We start from the raw sequence: 22,463 nt of genomic DNA, 5'->3' as shown, positions 1-22,463 counted from the left end.
CAAACCCCCCCTACCCGTCCACACCCCCCGCCGACCTCTGTCGACCACTGCTGGCCACCGTTGATCACCGCCGATCACCGCTGACCTTGGTCGACCACCGCCGACCGTCATCGACTGTCGTTAGCCACCGCTGACCTTCGTCGACCATTGGCGACAGTCATCGAGTGTCGTCGACTACCGTCGATCACTGCCGACCTCCGTCAACCACCGCTTACTAGATGTCGTCAGTCGATGTTGTAACTTAAAAAACTAGTAACCCTTTCCCTCCTGTGGGACAAGGGACATCTGTAATCATCAACTTATAGTGGTTTTTACAACTATGTCAGACCCCGTGGTTTTTTCTTTTTACGTGTTTTCCACGTAAAAACTTCTGGTGTTAGCACAGTTTGATTCATTTTCATCTGAGCGTGTGCTGAATCCTCGCGCAACACTAAGACTATAATCCATCACTCTATAGCCGTGAATTTTCTAGCATGCATCAATTCTAAAGAGTTATGTGCAAAAGTATATTATGATATGAAAATAATAATCTTTGTTAGTAAAAATAACATATTATTTGCTAGATAAAACAATAAAACAATAAAATATTAATTTGTATTAAATGTGAAAAATATTTTAAATTAAATTGAGTGATAGTTAATTTAAAAAAAAATTAAATTTGTTTTGGTAGTATTTGATCAGATACCCATTTAAATAGAAAAATATTACATCACAAATCCTAATTTAGAACTACGTTCAGAGTTCACTGATATGCAGACACATTGTTTCAAGGAAATACTCGCGATATTCCTCTTGTGTTATTCCACGTTATTCAAGTGTTATTGTGGTGGTATTGAAGTGTTATTGTGTTATTATAATATCAAAAATATTCTCAAAACATAATAACATAAATATCATCATTATAATACCTGAATAATACATAATAACATGAGAGGAATATTATTCGGCACTAAACTAATTTTTTTAGTTTTTGTAACCACGACGTGTTTAATATCAGCCGAAAGTAGTTAGGAGTCGGGATGTAAAATTTTTACTGTTGTTTTTCACATGCCAGCATAGGAACGAAATCCCCTACACAAAGAGCGAGATGAGCAGCGGCGGAGGTGAGCCCGGCACCGGCGGTGGAGGCGGCGGCTCCGTCAAGACGCCGGCAGATTTCCTGAAGTCGATACGCGGACGTCCTGTAGTCGTCAAGCTCAACTCAGGGGTCGACTACCGAGGTCCATTCCTGCAACCTTTCTACGATTTTTCTGCTCTTCTTTGTTCCGCCATGTTGGCACTTTCTTGCTCCTCTTCTCTCTCATCTCTACTTTTTGTGATTGTAAGTGCTAATATTTAAAATATTTGCAATAGGATTTTTCCTTGTTGATTTATAGAAGTCCCAATTTGCCTTCCGGTGCTAGGGTTTCTGGAAATTAGGTCATTTATGCTAAATTTTACTTAATTGCCTACTCTGGCAAAGAAGTGATGGTGTGCACTGTCTTTGAAGTAAAAGGAGTTTAGAAAATTTAGCTTATATACCCTCTGCAATTCTTGTGAGTTAATTGTACAGCTAGTTCACGAACGATGAAATTCTTAGTTGTCATTAGGTTTCTTAAGACCAGTACTAAGCATTTGCTTTCCATCTTCTGCTCTTCTTGGTTTTCTTTACTATGACTGTTATTGAGGTATTGCCTTCAGCCGGTGCACCCCTGGCATGATGGTAGACTTAATCCTGTTGGTATCGCCTATTCTGTGATCCAACACAACCATAACAACACAACAACTATAAAGCCTTAATCCCACTATGTAGGGTTGGCTACATGAATCCTTTTTCTCCATTGCGTCCTACTTGGTGTCATATTTTCATTTAGTTCTAATAAATTAAGATCATTTTTTATACAATAAGCCCAAGTTTTCCTAGGTCTACTTCTGCCTTTCTTAATATAAGTCAAATCTAAAACATCTACAATCCTAATCAGATCATCAGATTGTCGACGTTTAATGTAACCAAACCATGTAAGACGACTCCCTCTAATTTTGCCCGTCACTGGAGTTACACCAAACCTATCACGAAGATATGCACTTCGCATTTTTGTCTCTAAGTGTAAAGCCACTCATCCTCCTAATCATTCTCATCTTGGCAACACTTAACTTAGTATTATGCTTCTCTTTTAAAGGCTAACATTCAGCGCCATAGAGCGTTGCAGTTCTCACCACCATCTTATAAAATTTTCCTTTCAATCTAAGCGGTACTTTTCTATCACACAAAAGGCCCGAAGCATTCCTCCATTTCAACCAATCAACTTGAATTCTACTATTAACATCCCCATCTATATCACCATTGCTTTGAACTACAGATCCGAGATATCTAAATCGTTCACATCTTTTAATAATTTGATCACCTAAAGTTACACTTCTGTCACTAGAACTAATACTACTAAGATTACATTCCATGTATTCAGTTTTAGTTCTACTCAAATGAAGGCCTTTAGACTCCAATGTAGACCTCCATAAATTCTCTTAACAAATTTGGTGTTTGAATTCTGACTTGACCTATAAATGATGATATATCAGTAAATGATTAACAAAAAAGCTTGATTTCCTGTTATTTTATCTTGTTATTTTGCAAGATATAATTTGAGTTCCATCACTTTCTTGTCATATAAGTAATAAGTCTATTCTAGGTTTAAAACTTTATACCTTGGATATTCATATGGTGAGCTAATTACTTAGAAATTGTTGCTAAAGAAGCTTATATTGGTGATAATAAACTTTAAACCTTGATTTTATTTATTTTATGTTGTTGATAATAAAGGCTTCATAATATCTACAATTGCTTTGTTCACTCTTTGACCGGGTGTTGGGTCTTTCTAACTCTTTTACCGTCAATTTGGACAATACATTTGATTTTAGATCGAGAAGGGACCGAAGGTAAGATACCTATGTTCTTGAGCAACTCTACCATCCATGAAGTTAGCATGCAAGAAAATGTCATATTTAAGAAATTGTGTAGTTTTTGAATTTTTTGCTGCCGACATTTAGAATATTTAAGCAAATTTGAAAATAAAATTACCGGTCATACGGCTTTTAAGGCGCGGGGTAAATAACATCTTTTGAAGTTTTTTTGTCAAAATTTTAAAAAATGGACATTTACATACATAACACAAAATTCTTATGTATTTACATATCGGTCATATCTCACTTCTAAACTTTAATATTTGCACACATAGCATTCAAATCTTTAATATCACATAAAAAATAGCAATGTTACCAAATTTAAAAAATACATATTTTTATGCATGGACTTAAAGTAATAAAGTGTTATGCATGTAAATATGAAAGTTTACGTGTGAGATATGTAAATATGTAAGAATTGTGTGCTATGCATGTAAATTTCCCTAAAAAAACTCCTAGTATCTTGGTACATAATGAAGATCCATGAAATATTTCATGTTTTCGAAGATTGCTAAAATAAATGCCATCCAATGTCATGAAGTGGTAGATTGCTTAGAATACTGGTGAATTATTGATGGGAGTTCATTTCTTTATGAGGAAGGAAGAAGGCTACCTAAAATGTGAAATCTGGGTAACTTTTTGGATAGCAGAAAATTATTTTGCTTCATAAGAATAATTGATGCATTTTGTGAGCTATAAATACTTGTCTTTGGGTGTTCTTAGGTTTACTTTTGACTTTAATATTTTGGCTTTTTTGATCCATATCCAACCTCTCAGCTTTATTTTATGTGCCCACAATGAGAGATTAGCACAAATAGAAAAGATTTTAATAGCTTTTTTTCAAAGTTTCGTTTTGATCTAGCAATGACTCAATCCTTCTAATTGCTTTAGGCAACAGGGTTTCTCTTTTGTTTTCTTAATTGCTTTCCATTTGAAAGCAAATAAATTGCTTGATTCTTCCCATGGATTGTTGAAAACAAAAAGATGGCTATTTTTCTTTGTTCGCTAGCAAACACTTGTTGTTTTTGGTATTGGACGATAACCTATTCTTATTCCTATTTTGATGCTTTGAAAATCTTGGAGCTAATAAAAAGGCTTTTATATTTTTGTGCTTTGGCTTGAAATAAAAAATGGGTAATTGCAGTCTCCTAGAGACTTAAATTTGTCAACAATAATGGCTTATGCATTAGTAAAACTAGCTATCCGGTAGTTTTTAGCAGCGCAAAATAGTAGCAATGATAAAAAACAAGAGTAACATGAACAGCAAGCAAGGCAGCAACATGCCTACTAGCAAGCAACAACAGTAATACAAAAATAGCTACAGCTGGCACAACTTATGTTATGGTACCCAGTAACCTTCTTTCGGCTTTTAGCTATAGGAACCCATTGGAGCTCATCTGGTAGAGAAAAAGGGTAAAGTAAAGGAAGGTTTTTGGGAGAATTTTCAATTGCTTTCATTCGTATTAAGATTTTAAGTAGGAAGTTGTAATAGAGGATATCTAATCTATTCTTAGACAAATTTCATATGAAGAGCAGCCATACATATAATAAAAATTTAGATTATGTTCAAATTAATTCACTTATCTTAACATGAATTTAAATTCATTTTAAAATTTTTTCAAATAAATTAAATCTATGCAACCGAACTTAACCTGTTGGTTAAGAGCTCAGTATTTCAACCAAGAGGGCTTGAGTTTTTTTGAAAAAAATAAAAGAAAAAAAGGGTTTGGGTTTAAGGATTTGTATGTGCGGTATGCGTGTGTGATAAAATCCAAATAAATTAAATTCATATTTAGTCACTATAATCTTAAATTTGATTGTTGATCTAACTTTTGAGGATTTGATCTTTTTTTGTATGCTTCATGATTCGATCACACATATAGATTCTTAGCAACATTCTCTTTGATCTTAAGCGAGTGATGTAAGAATTAATATACTTGATAATTTTTATGTAGAATTTTGGCCATTAAAACTTCAACAAACATGAAATATTTTACTCTTTTCAAGATCATATGCCCCTGTCATGATATTAAGTTCATATTATGATTTTTTTAGAAGTAGATGGTTGAATTGACTGTATCTTTCATGATCTGATTTCTTCCCTTAGGAGTATTTCTATCTTTCCAGTTATATTACTTCGTTTTTTTTGTCAATCGGTCAAAGTTTCTTTGAGATTTTTGAAAATTTTGTTTGAGAGCTTCTTGGTTAATACATTTTGGCTAGCATTTCATCTTTACTAGCTTCTTACAAATGTCCAAAGTCATAACCTTGGTTTACTGTTTGGTTTGAGTTGGTTCTATCATAAGTCACCTTTTTTTAGCTTGTTATTAACAACGAGGCATTATTTTATTTGTATTCTTTTTTTGCTTGGATTGGCTAGAGGGTGGATGTTCAAGTTAGTTCTTTAGTGATAGAGGCTTCTCCACTTTTGGTAGCTTATGTTCAATTGTTTTTTTTTTTTTTTGAAAAACATACTTTGCTTTCTTTTGGTTTTTTTGATTAGCTAAATGTACACCATTATGTGATTTACTGTACATAGTCTTGCCAATATTTGATCACATTTGCTTTGGTAAAGTTAGTCTTGATGATTGATTTTTAAAATATGAATAGATTTGGATTGTGTCTTGTTTCTCAATTATCTTTTGCATCGACATGTCATCTTCCTTGCCAAAGCCGAATAGTGCATTAGGTTTCCTTTCTTCTTCAATTGTGCTCATCGATAGAAATTTTTCGCCTATATTTTTACTTTATTGTTTCGACATCTACAGCGGACATTGTTTTTTTAGCTAAATGTTTTTCCTTTTATTTGCAAGCCAACACTAATTAGGTCATCAATGTATTAACATATATCTGTATTCTATTATGTAGGCATGAGCACCCAAATATGACATTATTTATATCAACTGAAACGCCCTAGTAGACCATCGTAATCCTTGAAGATGGTGCATTTTAAGTGGTATTGGTTTATATCTAGTCCCTTTTAAGTTCTACCCAACGTATAAAGGTTGGGATACCTTATAGTGTCCATCCCTAATCCTTACACAAATTGACAGAAATGAAATTTTTTTGAATGACAATGTTGATGATGGAGTTATTCACTTGTTGCTTAAGGCTTAAAGCTATATCGTCATGATGAACGAATTATCTTGTGTGCCCATATATTGGAGGGCAGCCCCGCTGCAAAACTTTTGGATGACAATGTCGATGATGGAGTTAATCACTTGTTGCTTAGGGCTTAAGCTACATCCTCATGATGAACAAATTATCTTTTGTGCCCATATATTGGAGGACAAGCTCGATAGCTCACTGCAAAACTTTTGGCATTGCCATCAAACATAGAGATGGGTCTGTCCTATCTATTGGATTCAACACGTTTTTGTTCACGATAGGATAATTTTTTATTATTTTTAATCATTTTTGCACTTTTTGGATAGACTTAATTATGCTGGTAGTGTTTTTTTTTTTGTTTTTTGTAGACATGTATTCGATAAGGGTCATAGAACATGAGACATTGGTTTTATAAAAGGAAGGGCCTTCACCATTCTTCTTTTTTTTTTATTTTGTAAAAAGGAAGAATCCTATTCAAATGATTTTTAAGCATTCTCTCCGTTAATTTGGTTCTCGGGCTCTATGGCTATCACTATCATATGGGCCATGTTGATGAATAGCGATTTAGAACAAACATAGTTCGTTTGCAATTTGAAAATACAATCATGTGGTGTATTTCATCTTTGTTCGAACTGCGTGGTGTCCTCCTGCACATTATCCTTAATGCTATCTCTTATTATGCCAATATGTTTCATAGAGCTTCTACATATCCATTATTAGAATATTTAGCATATGAACTGTTCGAACGTCCCCACATCATCTCTTGATGGCCATTTAAATGGTCATCTCATCACGTTAAGCATGATGATTTAGTTGGGTGAAAGCAACTTCGTCATGGTTGCAATACCCATACATGGTAAAGTCTCCAACTAGTTAATCAATGCATCCAATGTTTTGCATTAACATTGAATTGTCAATCCCTTAGGAATTTGTAAACCCTTTTATCACAATCGTGCTTCAACCACACTATACTTCAATCAAACTTGCATTTCATTTTAAAATTCATTTGTAATATTATTGAAAACTTCCTTGGTGCTAGGTCATAAATCTCCCATGTTTTTTTCTTTTTAAATACTTAAATCTCTTCAGGCATATCAAGTTTTATTTAGAAATTTTAATTTCATTGAGAATTGATTTAGGACTTGTACCTCGTTGATATGATGACAAATGTGTAAAAGTTGATAGAAAGTCCCTTATAAAAGATAAAGTTGCATGTAGAGTGATTAAAGAAAGAACTTGCACTTTTTTTAAAAGCATTTGGTCTATTAAGAGCATCATCATTCAGTTCATCGTTTAGAGGCAGGTTATTGGGAAAGGAAATTTTAAGCGGTTTGGGGCTTGGTTTCGATTGTTGATTTTGATCAAGATATTTGGGTGCTGTACTCTTGATTTTATTTCCCTTTATAAGAGTAAATAAGCATATCATAGCTTTTAGTAATAGTATAAATGAAGTTGGAAATTATGGCTGTCTATCTGGACTTAGCAAAACTTGACCCTGAATCGAAGAGTCATAGGGCTCAATAGACATGGAGATCTCGACCTTAGGTAGGTATTGTGACATTTGTAAGAGTAGTGTTACAAAGTTGATATTTTTGAGAGTTTTCCCTTTGAATATAAATTTTGGGATAATGTGTTTGCTTTTCAAAGAAGATAACTCATGGAATTATAAAAATATCTTTTTGAGAGAATAACACTTATAGTATTTCTTGTTAGGAAAGTATCTTATAAATATACATTTGATGGCCATGGGAATCAATTTAACTCTTATTTTGTGAATAAACATGGACATATGTAGGGCACTAAAACACTTTCATGAGAGTGTTGTAGATGATTCTATTTTTCATATAAATGCTTAGTATTACTTGACAAGGAATTTCAAATTGGAGAATACAAAAAGACTCTCTTTGATTAGTACAGTTCCTCCATGAAATTATTTTAAGAATATGTGTAACTAAACATAAGTGTCTATCTACCTCATGAAGATGTCAAATTTTCCTTTCAACCATTTTATTTATTGTGGTGAATCCACATATGAGCTTTTGTAAATAGTTCCTTGGCTTGTTAGACAAACACCAGGGATTGAGCTAAAACAAATTTTTATATAATCAATTTTTAATATTTGATGTTGAACTTGTACCATGGTAAATATTTGACCTACCTCAGTTTTTTCTTCCATAAGGAATGTCAATGCGACACTAGTTGATTATCTAGCTATAAAGAAATAAATCATTGATTTTCAATCAAAGTGTTGATTACGAATGACTCCAAATATAAGAGCGAATCAATGATAAAGGATTTGATTTTTTTTGCTAGATAGATTTGAATAAGAATTTCTCATATGATTTGAGAATTGACAAATTTCACATTAGAAACTTTTTAATTTTTATTCTCAAATCATGATAAAAATAATTTTAAAGTTGTGCAGAGTTTGGATGTCTTAATTGATATTAACATAACACGACTTCTTTATTCTTATCGGAATCAAAAGTTAACAAATGATTATTTTAACTGGATGTTCACTTTAATAGCTTGTTTTTCTTAGGAGCGAACTTTAAGGAGATAAAATCTTGACATTGCCAATTGACTTCCTTAATTTTAAGTGTGAGCTCATTGATAATTTAGATTAAGGGTGAGCTCATTGATAGAAATTAGACATCAATCTTGCTACACCAGTAAGACTAAGTAAGAAATTGGTAGAAGCTATATTATGAAATAATTTATTTTTGAGAAAAGTTACGAGCATTGATAGAAATTAGACATCAATCTTGCTACACCAATAAGACTAAGTAAGAAATTGTTAGAAGCTATATTATGAAATAATTTATTCTTGAGAAAAGTTACGATGAATAAATTATTTCCTTAGATTAGGAGTTGTTTTTTTTCCCCTATTTTATTTTTATTTTCTTTGATTATGAGTTATTTCCCTTCCTATTTTAGGCTTTCTTATTTTATGTTATTTTTTTTTTCTCTAAATAATTAGTATGATTAATTGGAGATATTATATGATATATCTTTCCTTTTATATTATTTCTTTTTTATTATTTTCCTATTATAGGATTTACGTAAGGGTTATTTATACCCTTTCTCATATCAAAAAATTAGTTCTACATTATTTTGAATTTCAATATGGTATCAGAGCCAAATTCCCTATCCTAGTCGTCGGTTCTCCCTCTAGAGGTGTCAGACACCTTTCTTTCCATTGTCCCTGCAGGAAGGGACAAACGTTTTCTCTCCCCAATCCTTCGTGTTGTCCTTCTTGATTATTTCTCATGTGCCTTTAATTTCTCTCCAATCGCTTTCTGATGCTCGCTCTCAGGGTTAGTTCTCCCTCAAACCAATGGCCGTGCCGACTCCCTTCTACTTTTGCGGTGGCGTCTCACTCACAGATTTGTGTTGATTCAGCTAGAAATGGGGTGCACGGTGGAAGTGTCGTCCTTAGAGCTCGAATGTTGGCGGCCCCGATCATCAACAGCCTTGTTCCCCCTCTCTACTTAGAGACCTCAGTCTCCAAGAAGGAGAAGGTCAATCTCACTGGCCATGAAGAGTTCATGGTTAGTGGTGGGAGGGATCAGTTTATTTTACTACCGGATGTGTTGAAGGGAATCAAATAGATCGGTGTTATAGGTTGGGGTTCGCAGGGTCCTGCTCAAGCACAAAAATTGAGGGATTCACTTGCCATTGCACAGTCATATAATATTGTCAAGATTGGTTTGATGAAGGTTTTTGATCTTTTGAAGAAGCCCGAGCTGCTGGATTTAGTGAAGAAAATGAAACTATGGGAAACAATTTCAAGCAACGGTCTTGTTTTGCTATTAATTTCAAATGCTGCACAGACAGACAATTAGGAAAATATTCTTTCACATGTAACCGAACAACATCCTGGGATTATCACATGGTTTTCTTCTCGGCTATTTACAATGACTGGGTCTTGACTTCCCTAAGAATGTTAGTATTATTGTTGTATATCCCAAAGGAATGGGTCCTTCTGTGAGAAGGCTTTACGTTCAAGGAAAGGAGATACATGGTGTAGGCATCAACATAACTTTTGCAGTTCACAGGATATTGATTGAAGGGCTACGAATGTCGCTCTTGGGTGGTCAAATTGCTTTAATGATGGCTCAGATTGAGGTCTTGAGGAAGAAGGGCATTCTTATTCAGAGACCATCAACGAAAGTGTTATCAAATCAATGGATTCTCTCAATCCTTTCATGCATGCTCGCGGAGTGGCGTTCATGGTCGACAATTGTTTGAATACAACTCGTTTGGGATCGAGGAAATGGGCACTGCGCTTCGATTATATCCTCACCCAATAGGCATTGGTTGTTGTGGATCAGGGCGCTGAAATTAATTAGGATCTCCTTAGCAACTTTCTGTCATATTCAATTCATGGGGCAATAGAGGTTTGTGCTCAGCTGAGGCTGACTAGGACATATTTGTGCCGCCTAATGCTGATTTTGTTCGCTTAGACTTTAGGTCAACAATTAGGCTTTAGTGGGCGAAGATCTCCTTCTGAGCCTTTTCCCGTTGCAGGCTCTCATTTAGAATCTTTGTTGGAGCAGACTCTCTTCCAGAGCTTTTCTTGCAGCAGACCCTTCTCCGGATCTTTTCCTGTAGCATGTTCTCCACCAGAGCTTTTTCTGTAGCAGATCCTCCACCGGAATTCTTCTTGTAGCAGACTCTCTTTTTGGAGTTTTTTTTGTATCAGACCCTTTTCCAGAGTTTTTTTTCTGCAGCAAGCCTAACTCTAGAGGTTTTTTATTTTTGCAAGTCGCACACTGCACTTTTTTTGCAGGTTATCTACTTTTCTGCAAACTCTCATGCAACATTACCTATAGGAGCTTTCCGCCTACCTACAAACGTTGTAGGAACTGCAGTCAAAGACAATTGCAGTCAACAAAAAGACAATTTTTCCTGCAAATTGTCTATTTCCTTGCAAACTTTCCTGCAACATTACTTATATGAGCATCCTGCCTACCTACAGACACTGCAGGAACTGCAGTCAAAGACAATCACAATCAACTAAAGTTAGCTTTTTTTTGCAGTTTGTCTATTTTCCTGCAAACTCTCCTGCATCATTCCCTGTAGGAGCATTTTGCCTACCTACAGACACTACAGGAACTGAAGTCAAAGACAACCACTGTTGTCTATTTCCTTGCAAAATTCCCTGCAAAATTATCTGTAGGAGTCTTTCGCCTACCAACAAACACTGAACTACTCCGCCAACCTAGACACTGTAGGAACTGCAGTCAAAATAACCGCAGTACGAGATGAAGACTTCAAGTTCTACTTTACGAGATTTCTCTTGCTCATTGTTTGTTGTTTTCAAATCCAAATTAAATATGATTTTCAATTAAGTTTTAACTTGAGGGGGAGTGTTAGAAGTTATATTAGGAAATAATTTATTCATGTGAGAAGTTATGAGGAATAAATTATTTTTTTAGATTATGAACTATTTTTTTTTCTTTTTTATATTTATTTCTTTGGATTAAGAGTTTTTTTCTTTCCTATTTTAAGCTTTCATATTTTGTTTGATTTCCTTTTATCTCTAAATAATTAATATGAATTGATTAATTGGATATATTAGGTGATATGTCTTTCCTTTTATATTATTTCTTTTTTATTATTTTTCTTATTCTAGGATTCTTGTAATGGTTATTTATAACCACCCCCTCTCATATTGATGAAATTAATTCCATTTTATTCCACATTATTCTGAATTTCTACCGAAATTAATTTGTTTGAGATAATAGCAGATCCATTTTCAACAACTTTGGATAGTGAGCAATAAAAAATTTTAATAGGAAGTCCCTTTTTGTATGATTTATAATTTTTTAAAATCAAGGTATTACCCTTTATATGATCCAAGCATCACTATGATTCACAACCCTTGGTAACCTATTTGCATTTAAGGCTTTTATGAGACTTGGGAATGCAAGCTTTGGTTGAAGATGTACTCATGTAAGTAATCTGACACGGTTACCTGAGGAATCCGATGCTGTCAAAAGGGCTTTATTTATATATGGGTCCAGATGGAAAGCTAAGAATGTGTCAAGTGATGAGAATTAAAGTCGAGAAAAGGGCCCACTTTGTTGGATTTTGAAGGCATTATGAGAGTCGAATAAATGGCAGATAAATTTCTTTCTTGAGGGATGCAAGGATCAGTCAATGCTCTGTAGTAAAAAAGAAAATAGGTTAAAAAATTGCATCCTTTATTTTCTTCCTTCAAATAACCAATGAAAGAAATAAATAGAGGAGACGAACTTATTCCTTTCATATTATATCAAATAATTCCTTACTTGCTTTCTTTATTTTTTTCTCTGTTAAAATAGATCAACGCTCAATTGCATTCTCAAAAATAGGAAATAATATAGTAGAAATAAATGAAACAAAGAATCATGCTAATTAATTAGTGTGCCTGATGTGAATCTCCATTTGAGGATCTGGTCATGTTCACATATCAACTTTTTTCTTTTTCCTTATGGTCTTTCCAATTTGATTAATCAAGCAACTTTATATTTTAGTTTAGCTTTGAAACATCAAAAACATCAACTCTGCATAAGCTTCTATATAGGATATTCACCTGGTGTCATAGTAATAGTTAGGTTACTAGTTACCGTCAACTTTGACTTAGTCTCGGCCTCCACATTGAAATTTTTATATACCCTTACCCCTTAGAAGTACCCTAAAATTAATGACTTTGCTCTGCCCTTATTTTCCGGTCATTTGAAATTTTAGATTATATTACTTATAACTATAGCAATGCCTTCAAAGTTTATGTGATATCTATTTGAGGTTACAGTCAAGATCTCACCTTTTGTCTTCACAATATATGATCCCTGTAAGGGGCTGTAGCAATGATTCATGTTGATTATCTTGCCTTTATGATATTTCCATCTAGGGAGGGGTATCACATACATGAATCTACACCGAACTTATGTGGATCATAAAATCTTCATTTAGCCTTTCGAATTTTACTGCTTGCAAAATCTCAATTCTAAGAGCAGTAATACATTCCTTTTTTCCTCAAAAAATGATGCTAATATCTTATCGAATAGATATTTCCTTGAGGAAGGCTTTTGATGTTCATGTCAGTGACTGAATAGTATAGTTTGAATTAGGCTAGGACGGTGTTATCTCTTTTGAAATTCCTTTTAAATTCAATAAAATACACGAATTGGGAAAGTTGGGATGGGAGACTGATCAAATATTTGTAATTTGAGACAAAATAGAGCCCAATTTTAGCGATGACAGCATTGATTAAAGGTTGGAGGTGCTAACATTTGTTGAGCTCGGCTATAGATGACTGGCATGGAGGTGGTGGTGGATGTTAGACCTGGAGGAGGGATTGTTGGTAAATGGATATGAAGATCAGTGCTAGCAATATATGTTGGCTTGGAGGCGACTATAGATTTCAGTGCAATTTGGACTAGGATAAGGCCAATATCATGGAGATGATGATCCATGCTAGTGTAACAAAGATAACATTGGAGGCTGACACAATAGAGACTACAATAAAGGTTGACATTATTGAAAATACAATAGAGGCCATCAAAACAGAGAGGTTTGCAATGTTGTTCCGGGTTTTTTTTTCTTTAAATTTTTCATTGCTTATAGAAAATTGCTTTCATTTTGCATCACAACATGAACAATCAAGGAGAATGGAGAAAGGTTATTAAGGGAGTAACATCTACTTGAACAGGAGATTACTGAAATATTTCTGCTGCTTAGTGCCTGTTGTCTTTGCTGGAAGGGTTGTTATGAAGCTAACATCAACGAAAACAAATGAGTTATTTAATGTGGAGAAAAACTTGTGCCGTCACTATAGTTTGTCATAATTGAAACTAATGGCCTCTGATGAACCACATTGCAAAATAAGAGGTCAGCTTTGCTGCACCAAATAAGTTGGTGAAACACAATCACCCACTTTTCCATCATGTTAGAGGAAGAGTGCCATAGGCTATGGGTTCAGTCTATCAGTTGTCTTTTTATCGTGTGGAGAGAGAGAGAAAGTTAGGGGGAGAGAGTGGAGGGAGATGGATACATGGATGAGCTTATCACTCACATCTACGAATGTGAATGTATAGATGGAAAATCAAGTTGAAAAGGCATGGGTTTTAAATTCGATCTCTTCCCTTCCAGTTCCTTCTTATACTATTATTCCATTTATTTAAACTGGACATTTCATAAAACCTCTTTAATATTTGTGTTGGCCTCTTAAAGTTGACCTAAAGCAATTTTGCATGGATGAGGATGAATGATCTGTGGGCAGGTTTAGCGACATAGCCATCTAAGAACAATGAATAGGGCTTTAAATTTACCGAAGCATGATTTTGTGTCTGGATAGCATATGTGCATGGTGTACACTTAAAGCTACAAGGAGGCTTCATATTAAACTATTGCATGATAAGGATCTAAATTTTAAATATTAGGAATTCACCTTATAGGGCTGACTAGGGGTATAAGTAAGCCAATCCAACTCTTAAGCCGGCTCGAACTCAACACGCGAGCAATCTTGCAAGTTGTGCTTAGGAGCTATGAGCTCAAGGGTGGATCCAGGAATGGTCCAGGGGGGACAATTGCCCCCCTCAAATTCAGATTTTAATTTGTATGGGAGTGTAATTTGGTCTTTTGCCTCTTATAAAATATCAGTTTTACCCCTTATGAAATATCATTTTGCCCTTCATTATCCGAGCCCCTCCCACATTTGGTTTAGAGGCAATTTGCCCCCTCTCAAAAAGGAGGCTAGTTCCGCCCCCTACATGAGCTTGAGCTCAAACTCAAGCTTGTTTAAAAAATGAGTTCAAGTTTAGGCTTAATAAGACTCAGCTTATTGTCACGCAAACCGATTCGATAGTCAAGGCAAATTTAATATAATAAATAAAAAAATCTTTTGCTTTTTAAAAAAAATTTTAAAAAATTGCTATTGCTATTTTGGAAGGAGATATAGTAAAAAAAGTGACAATTGAATTCATTTAACGTAATAATAAAATAAAAAGTCGAAAAAAGTTGAACAAATAAATAATGCTTTATGTACCAATTCTTTTTCATGCAGTTGGCAGTTGCGTATTCATGAAAATGCTAAACATGACATCACGTCATTTTCTCGAAGAACTCCCTCCATCATTCTTTTTTAAAGACCAACACGAGTTTGGATGCCTTCTTCAACAACGTTTATTCTAGAGCTGTGTCAAGTACTCGAGTCGAGCTCTTGAGCTTCATAATAAAATGAGGAGCCGAACTTGAGCTCATAACATTTGCTCTACAAGAGCTCAAGCTCGTGTTCAAGCTATCATTTTATGAGTTGAGCTTGAGTTCAATGTGTCTCGAGCTCAACTTGGCTCGTCTACGCTCGTAGGACCGACCAAGCTTGACTGAAGGAAGGATTCATAATGATATAGTTAACGAGTTATCATGATGAGAATTTAGCTTAATTCAAGGGAGATTACTTAATTCAAGGATCATATTAACTTCTCTCTCCTATATTTAATGATTCTTGTGATGTTATCCTTTTCTTAGAAATATATAGTTTGTACACATTTTAATCTTTGAAAGGGAGTGAAATTTCACTGACTTATTCTTTACTTATCTTTAGGTGGTTGCATGACCGTTCTCTCTTTCTCTCTCCTGCATTCTCTCTCCCCATTTACTCTTTTCATTTCTTCTGCATCTATGTTTAACAGAAACATTCTTGCATCAAGAACAAGGCATTAAAGAAGAGATTTAAGTAAGGCTAGGAGAAAATGGCTATTCAAAAGGAGGTGTTATTTTTTGATTGGTAATTAGTCTCTCTTGTACTTCTTTTTTCCTTTTAGTTTCACTTCTAGGCTCCAAATTATCCTACTCATTGCACAACTATAAATTTACCTCGTCACTGCTTTGTTTAATTTCTAGCTAGGTTGCTAAAGCTCTATTTTGCCTCTTATTTTTGGAAACCTCATCTATTCTTCCAAATTTAAAAATAACTCTCACAAAAGTCCACATAATGTCTTAATATCGGGTTCTTCAAAATTTAATTTAACGAACTAAGATTGCTAGACTCAAGTTCTTCATTGATTGGATTGTAATTGGTATTAGAGCATGGATTCGATATATTGGTTGATAAAAATTTTAGTGACTGCGCAAAACTTGCTAAGGCTATTACTCCTACAATATTAGGAGAACCCTCAAATTTTTTATTCAAGGATTTTTGCAAGTATATTCAATCAATAGAAATTATTGGCCAATTGCGTCAATCAAATATAACTACAAAAGACACCCGCATTTTAGAAAAAAGAAGCATGTTGCCTCCATTCGCCATGGCACTTGATAAAAGGAAATGCTTCATGAGGATGAGGTTGTTGGCTATTTATGGTGTCATTTAGAGATGATAATGGAGAGGAGAATCCACCTAATATCTACTATAAGCACTTGTTCCATTGAAGGTGGGTGTGAAGTTAAAGCAACTCTTATATGACTGCCCAGTAGATGCAAAGGTGGTAGATAACTGATGAAACTACTAGAAAGTTGCATTTTTATATGCAATTATAGGCATGTTTTTCGAATTTTTTTCACTTGTTTTCACTTTTTCTATTTTGCTAAATCCTACAGCCTTGATCCATCCAAAAATGATATGGTTGAGGTTTAAAGGGTTGCCCAACCTCCAATTATCTTTTTCCATGTAGATGTCAAGTGTATCTAGTGGTAATTGTTGAGATAGAGATCTGAGCACTCTTTGGTTGGCAAGCAATTGCTTTAGAAACATCTCTAGACGAAAGGTTAGTTTTTATGAAGCATGTTGCAGGGCTAGATGAATGGCTCCATTAACAATCAAAAGTATTTTTAATGTATTTTGTTATAGAGGCTAATTTTAAGACCATGCTTTAGAGGGGAAAAAATGACTAAGAAGATAAGGAAAAAAAGGAAATCTAAGCTTATAGAAAACTAAGAATGCAACAAAAAAAAATAAAAATAAAATAAAAATAAGATAGAGATTTTGAACAGCTGTTTTAACTTTCTTTTCTTTTATTTGCTTTCCTTTTTTTTCTATATATTCTTAAGTAATTTTTAATTGTAATTGATGGTTGGTTACTTATGGTATTTCAATCCTCTTTCCATAAAGGCCTCAAGCTTCATGCATTGGAACATCAAAAAAAAAAAAAGTGAATATGGATATAAAAATCACTGAATATGGAAAAACCCGAGGCTTTAATCTCTCTCTCTCTCTCTCTCGTTTATTTTTTTTCAGTGTTCCAATACATGAAGCTTGAGGGCTTTATGGCAGGAGGATTGAATATCACTATTATCCACCATGAATTGCAATTTAAAATCACTTGAGAAAATATAGAAAAAATAGAAAGCAAATGTAGGAAAAGAAATTTAACCAGCTGTTAGAGATCTCTCAGCATTCAAAGCATAATAACCTTCTTATTGGGAATTATATTCAAATTCTTCCATACATTTAAGAGAGATAGGCAAAGATCTTGGCTTCTCGAAAAGCTGGGTTGTAGATATCAAGAATTCCCCATTGGGACATTAAATTCTTAAAGTTAGCATATGATAGTATATGTAGCATTTGGAGATTTCTAGGCATGAGTACAATCTTCATGATTTTTTCGTTTGTTTCTTTTTGATGAAATGATGATTGACTTCTACATGTTCTTTTTATTTTTGTTTCATGAAGAACATAGTTTTTAGAATGCTTATGTATTTTTGTTATCATAGAACATCTTTATAAAATTTTTAGTTGACATTCTTAGGAACATACCTTCACATACAGAGGACATGGCTCTAAATTCAGCTTCCATGCTACTTTTGGCTACTATTAACTATTTCTTGCTCCGCCAATTAATCAAGTTCCCCCACCCATGGTTACAAAACTTGAGATATATTTCAATATGTTGTTGATCCGACGCAGTTAACACCAGTAAGTGCTTTAATGTTTTAATTTGAAGCCTTCTTTAAGTATAGTACTTATCCAAATTTTCTTCAAGTATTATAAAATTTTATTTACATTCCCCAAGTGTTCCTCCATGGAGTTTTCTTGAAACAACTGACCATGCTTTTGAAAAAAATTCGTTATCTAGTCGTGTGAGAGATAAATGAGCTTCTCAACCAATCTTTGATATCTTTATTCACAAGAATGCTCCCTTCTTATATTTCCATTTTTGTTGTTGGATCAGTTAAAGTGTTAGTGGGTTTGCTACCAATAATCCCTCGATATAGAGCATAACAAGAATGCTCCCTTCTTATATTTCCATTTTTGTTGTTGGATCAGTTAAAGTGTTAGTGGGTTTGCTACCAATAATCCCTCGATATAGAGCTTAATTTTGTTGGCAAATCAAAATGTCACCCAAACAAAGCTACTTTATGCCAAGAAAGTATTTAAGGTGGCCCATATTTTTTGATCTCAAACTTTTGTTCATCTTTTTTTGGTCTTCTTTGGTGAGGACAAAGCAATCGAATTATACAATGAACATGGCCATTTTTACTTGGGGAGAATTTGTAGAAGATGGATTATGCTGATTGATATTGAGCAAAGTCATTTCTTTACCACTATTGTAAGTATGTCGAACTATGCATGTGGAGGTTTGCTAAAGGGCATACAATGACTTTTGTAGCTTGCAAACTTTGTTGGTATTTCTCGAGTTTTTAAAACTTGAAGAGATTTTCATTTTTTGTGGAGTACATTTTTGGGCATCTAGTTAGTGCAGTACCCAATCTAGATTTGTTTGCTAGTGATATTAAAATTCTGGTCACATTGATATTGCCTACTGGGATGACCATCTCTTCACAAACAATTCCATAGGATTAAGTGGACTCTTTTGCAGCAATCGAGTCTTGATCCTATCCATGTTGCCTTCTAAAATGTGCAATTTGATATTAAAAATCTACTTGCAATTAACTGATATGTCCCTTGAGGAAGATCTTAGATTTCCCAAGTTTATTTTTGTCTAGTACTCCAATTTCTTCTAGAATATTATTATTCTGTTTTAGTTATGAAAGCTTTTTGATCGGTGTTGGATTGTGATAGAATGATGGCTGTTTGAGGTTCTTCAACTGTCCCATATTTTTGAAGTTAATATTCTAGTGTGATAGGATTCTTCTTCTTAATTAAAGATTTGGGATAGTAAGGTGATTATCAAATAATATTATATTCAAAGTTATAGAACTTTTATGTTGATTTGATGACTTTTTATAGTGGTTGATTTTTTTTTTTCTACATTTCATTTTATTGGGGGTTTAAGCACATGAGTTTTAATACATTATCTTTTGACGTGAAATAGATAATGTACATGAGTTTTAATACATTATCTCTTGACGTGAAAGATATGATGGTAGCAATCTCTTCCTACATCTATTTTGAAGGCATTTGTATTTTGGCTTGAAAATAAGTTTGAATTATGTTGTTATGTAAGAAATATTGTGGGGGAGATTTCAAGTATGCTACTTATTATTAGTTATTTGAATGAGCCAAACTCTGAAGCAACATTGATAGAATCTGTTAGTGAAGGACCTCGGCAAGGCACATATCTCTTGCATGAAGTACGGCCATCTATGTCGTGGCCATCAATTATTTACCCTAAAAAAGCCAATCAAATCATTTAGATTAGTGGGACTCACATATTAAGGGATGTATGATAACTGATTAGATTTAAGTTAATACGATTTAGCCGATACTATAAATTTGGATTTAAATTCTGCAAGGATCAATTTCCAAAAAAAATATTTGGCAATTAATTTGATAAGTTCAATTAAATTCTGTCAAGCTATTTGACAACTTTTGTCAGGATTTAAAAATTTCTTATGTTTATTAGAATAAAAAAAATGTTATTTTATTTCTATATTAAAAAATAATTAAGAAATTTAATTACATTCAATTTAATTTTAGTTCTAATTATGCTAATTAATTATTAATGATTTATTAAACTAAGTTATTATTAATTAAAAAGTTATTAAACTAATCACTTATTAAATAATAATTTAACATTAAATATGAATTAATTAGTTATTAATTATTCTAATTAAGAATTATTAAAATTCTATTAAATAATATAAATTTAAATTTTTTATTCATTAATTAAGTATTAACTAATTATATATAAATTTAATTAATTGTTATTAATTTAATAATTAATTAATTAATTATTATTATTACTCAATTAAAAGATAAAATAAACTTTAATAAAAAATAAAATAAAATCACAAACATCTCCTCTCTACTCTGCTCGAAGCCATTCCCGCTCATTGCCCGAAACCCTCGCCTACTTCACTCCCTCTCTCCCGGCTTCCTAGTTTTGCCCCAAACTATCACCTTCGTGACCGACAATTGCGCTTAGAAAAAACATGGGAAGGCAACGGTGGGATCGTGGCCTACAGAGAACTGAAAATTACATCTTTCTCTGCTTTCCATTCTACTCCTACCGCAAGGTAACTTCACATATTCCTTTTCGTGCGAAATCTCGTCCCGGATTTACTAAATCTGTCGATTCACAGGATTTAGTAAATCTAGGATTTTAAGGTCAAAATTCCTGAAATCCAGGTTAAATCCTTCTCTAAATATGGTAACAGACAGGCCATCAGAGTAGTGGAGCATGCGGAATTGAAAATATAGCATCCAAGTTGGAGAGATATGCTTGCCAACAATATCCATGGATGTGAACTTATATATATAGTGTAATAATAGGTAGCATTCTCTATGATATGTGCTTATGTTAATCAAAGTGCGAGCATTGTTCACACTTTTGAGTAAAAAAATCCCTTTTTTTTGTTTAGCATTACATTTTGCGCATTGACAGCCTTGTTGTTAATTGAACCCGAGCTATCATGATATAACTTTAAGCTCTGTTATAAATTCTGACGTAGGACCTCTCAGGATATAGGGATTCTAGTATAGATCTAGCATGTAATGTCTAAACAAAAAACTAATAAATATAAAAATTGTAAGATACAGAATCAACCAAAATAACTGTCGATTCTCTTTGATAAAAACAAAGAACTATAGATTCTACTTCAGAATGACCTTCTAATAGAAAATATTGACCGAATTAAGGACACATCATGCCTTGCACAATATTGAAATTTCATGCAATTGACGAAATTCAGATTTTTATTGTATTTGATTGAAGATAATCTCATTTGTAATCAAGAACCAAAACACAGAGAAAGAAAGGATAAAAAAAACACAAGAAAATAATGAACAGAAGTCGCTGGAAAAATAAGCCTTATCACTGTCCAAGGAACATCACTTCTCTCAGAATTCTCAAGTTTCGCACTTGATTAATGATAATAGTTCTAGTAAATAGAATGATTCATGAAAATAATTGCAGGTTTCTAAAAATTAAAGTTGAGAAAAAGTTGCCCCAAATGAGGATCTTACTATTAAAATATTTATTTTATTTTTAAGATCTTTTTAATGCACGGTGCTTTTAGTAATTCTCATAAAATTGCCTTTTGGTTCAGTAGGGACTATGGACCGAAGTATATATTATTGCGTGGTTGCATATTCTTAACCGTTGTGCATGCTTGGAATACAATTGTACAAATTTTATAACATAAAATTTAGACTAATACCACAAATTACTTAATTAAAATGCATTCTTTAGGTGTCAAAATAAGACAAATAAAAGAGTATTTATTATGATAAAAAAATGCGTTTAATAATTTTTTATGGTCAAATTTCTTATATATTTCCCATAAATTTTAAAAATATGGTAGCACTATTACCATTTTAAAAAGTGAAATATACATTTCCATGCATAGGCTTAAAGCAACAAAATGTCATGTATGTAATATGAAAGTATAGACGAGAGAGATGCTACATTTCCATGCATAGGCTTAAAGCAACAAAATGTTATGTATGTAATATGAAAGTATAGACGAGAGAGATGTAAATAGATAAGAATTGTGTGGTATGTATGTAAATTTCCCTTATCTTTTGGATTAATTCCTACATGCTATAATACGAGTATAATACATGAATTCACGAAGTCCTAAACTTAACATCAAAATAAAATATTTTATGCAGGCATTCTAGCTTGTTTGGATGGTTACATGAACATTGCAATGGAGCAAACTGAGGAATACGTTAATGGCCAACTAAAGAACAAATATGGAGACGCCTTCATTAGGGGCAACAATGGTGATTCCTTACAAATAACACGAGTAGGATAAATTATTCGCCATGGATTACATACTTAGTTGCTTTCCTGTGTTCTGCAGTTCTCTATATCAGTACCTCTAAAAGGACCGTTGGAGAAGGAGCCTGACTGTTTTTTGTTGCTGGACCAACACTTTTTTTTAAATCAGGTTTGGCAATTTCAGAGTTTTCCTCTCTGTTTATCCTTTTTTATTGTGTTTTTGATAAATATGGCAAAATTGCGCATCATTTTGGACTTGAAAAATTACATTTTATAGGCTCTACTATTTGCCACTTAATGTGA

At 33.5% G+C, this 22,463-nt stretch overlaps 1 protein-coding gene across 1 annotated transcript; it reads left to right on the top strand.

The window, feature by feature from the left end:
* The first annotated feature begins 1,030 nt into the window (after positions 1-1,030).
* Positions 1,031-22,463, top strand: LOC110035799 (U6 snRNA-associated Sm-like protein LSm6). Its single transcript, XM_020740089.1, has 3 exons — positions 1,031-1,220; positions 22,049-22,162; positions 22,243-22,463. Exons 1-3 carry the CDS (start codon positions 1,088-1,090, stop codon positions 22,287-22,289), a joined length of 294 nt encoding a protein of 97 aa, XP_020595748.1. The 5' UTR covers positions 1,031-1,087; the 3' UTR covers positions 22,290-22,463.

This window comes from Phalaenopsis equestris, unplaced genomic scaffold (genome assembly GCF_001263595.1).
Source record: "Phalaenopsis equestris unplaced genomic scaffold, ASM126359v1 Scaffold199982, whole genome shotgun sequence".
In the NCBI taxonomy this organism is placed as follows: Eukaryota; Viridiplantae; Streptophyta; class Magnoliopsida; order Asparagales; family Orchidaceae; genus Phalaenopsis; species Phalaenopsis equestris.
This window is presented reverse-complemented; position numbering and strand designations above follow the sequence as displayed.

Coding starts and splice junctions, on each gene's coding strand:
- LOC110035799 (XM_020740089.1), top strand. CDS start 1,088: ATGAGCAGCGGCGGAGGTGAGCCCGGCACCGGCGGTGGAGGCGGCGGC. Junction 1,221..22,048: donor CTCAGGGGTCGACTACCGAG/GTCCATTCCTGC, acceptor TATTTTATGCAG/GCATTCTAGCTTGTTTGGAT. Junction 22,163..22,242: donor CTTCATTAGGGGCAACAATG/GTGATTCCTTAC, acceptor TGTGTTCTGCAG/TTCTCTATATCAGTACCTCT.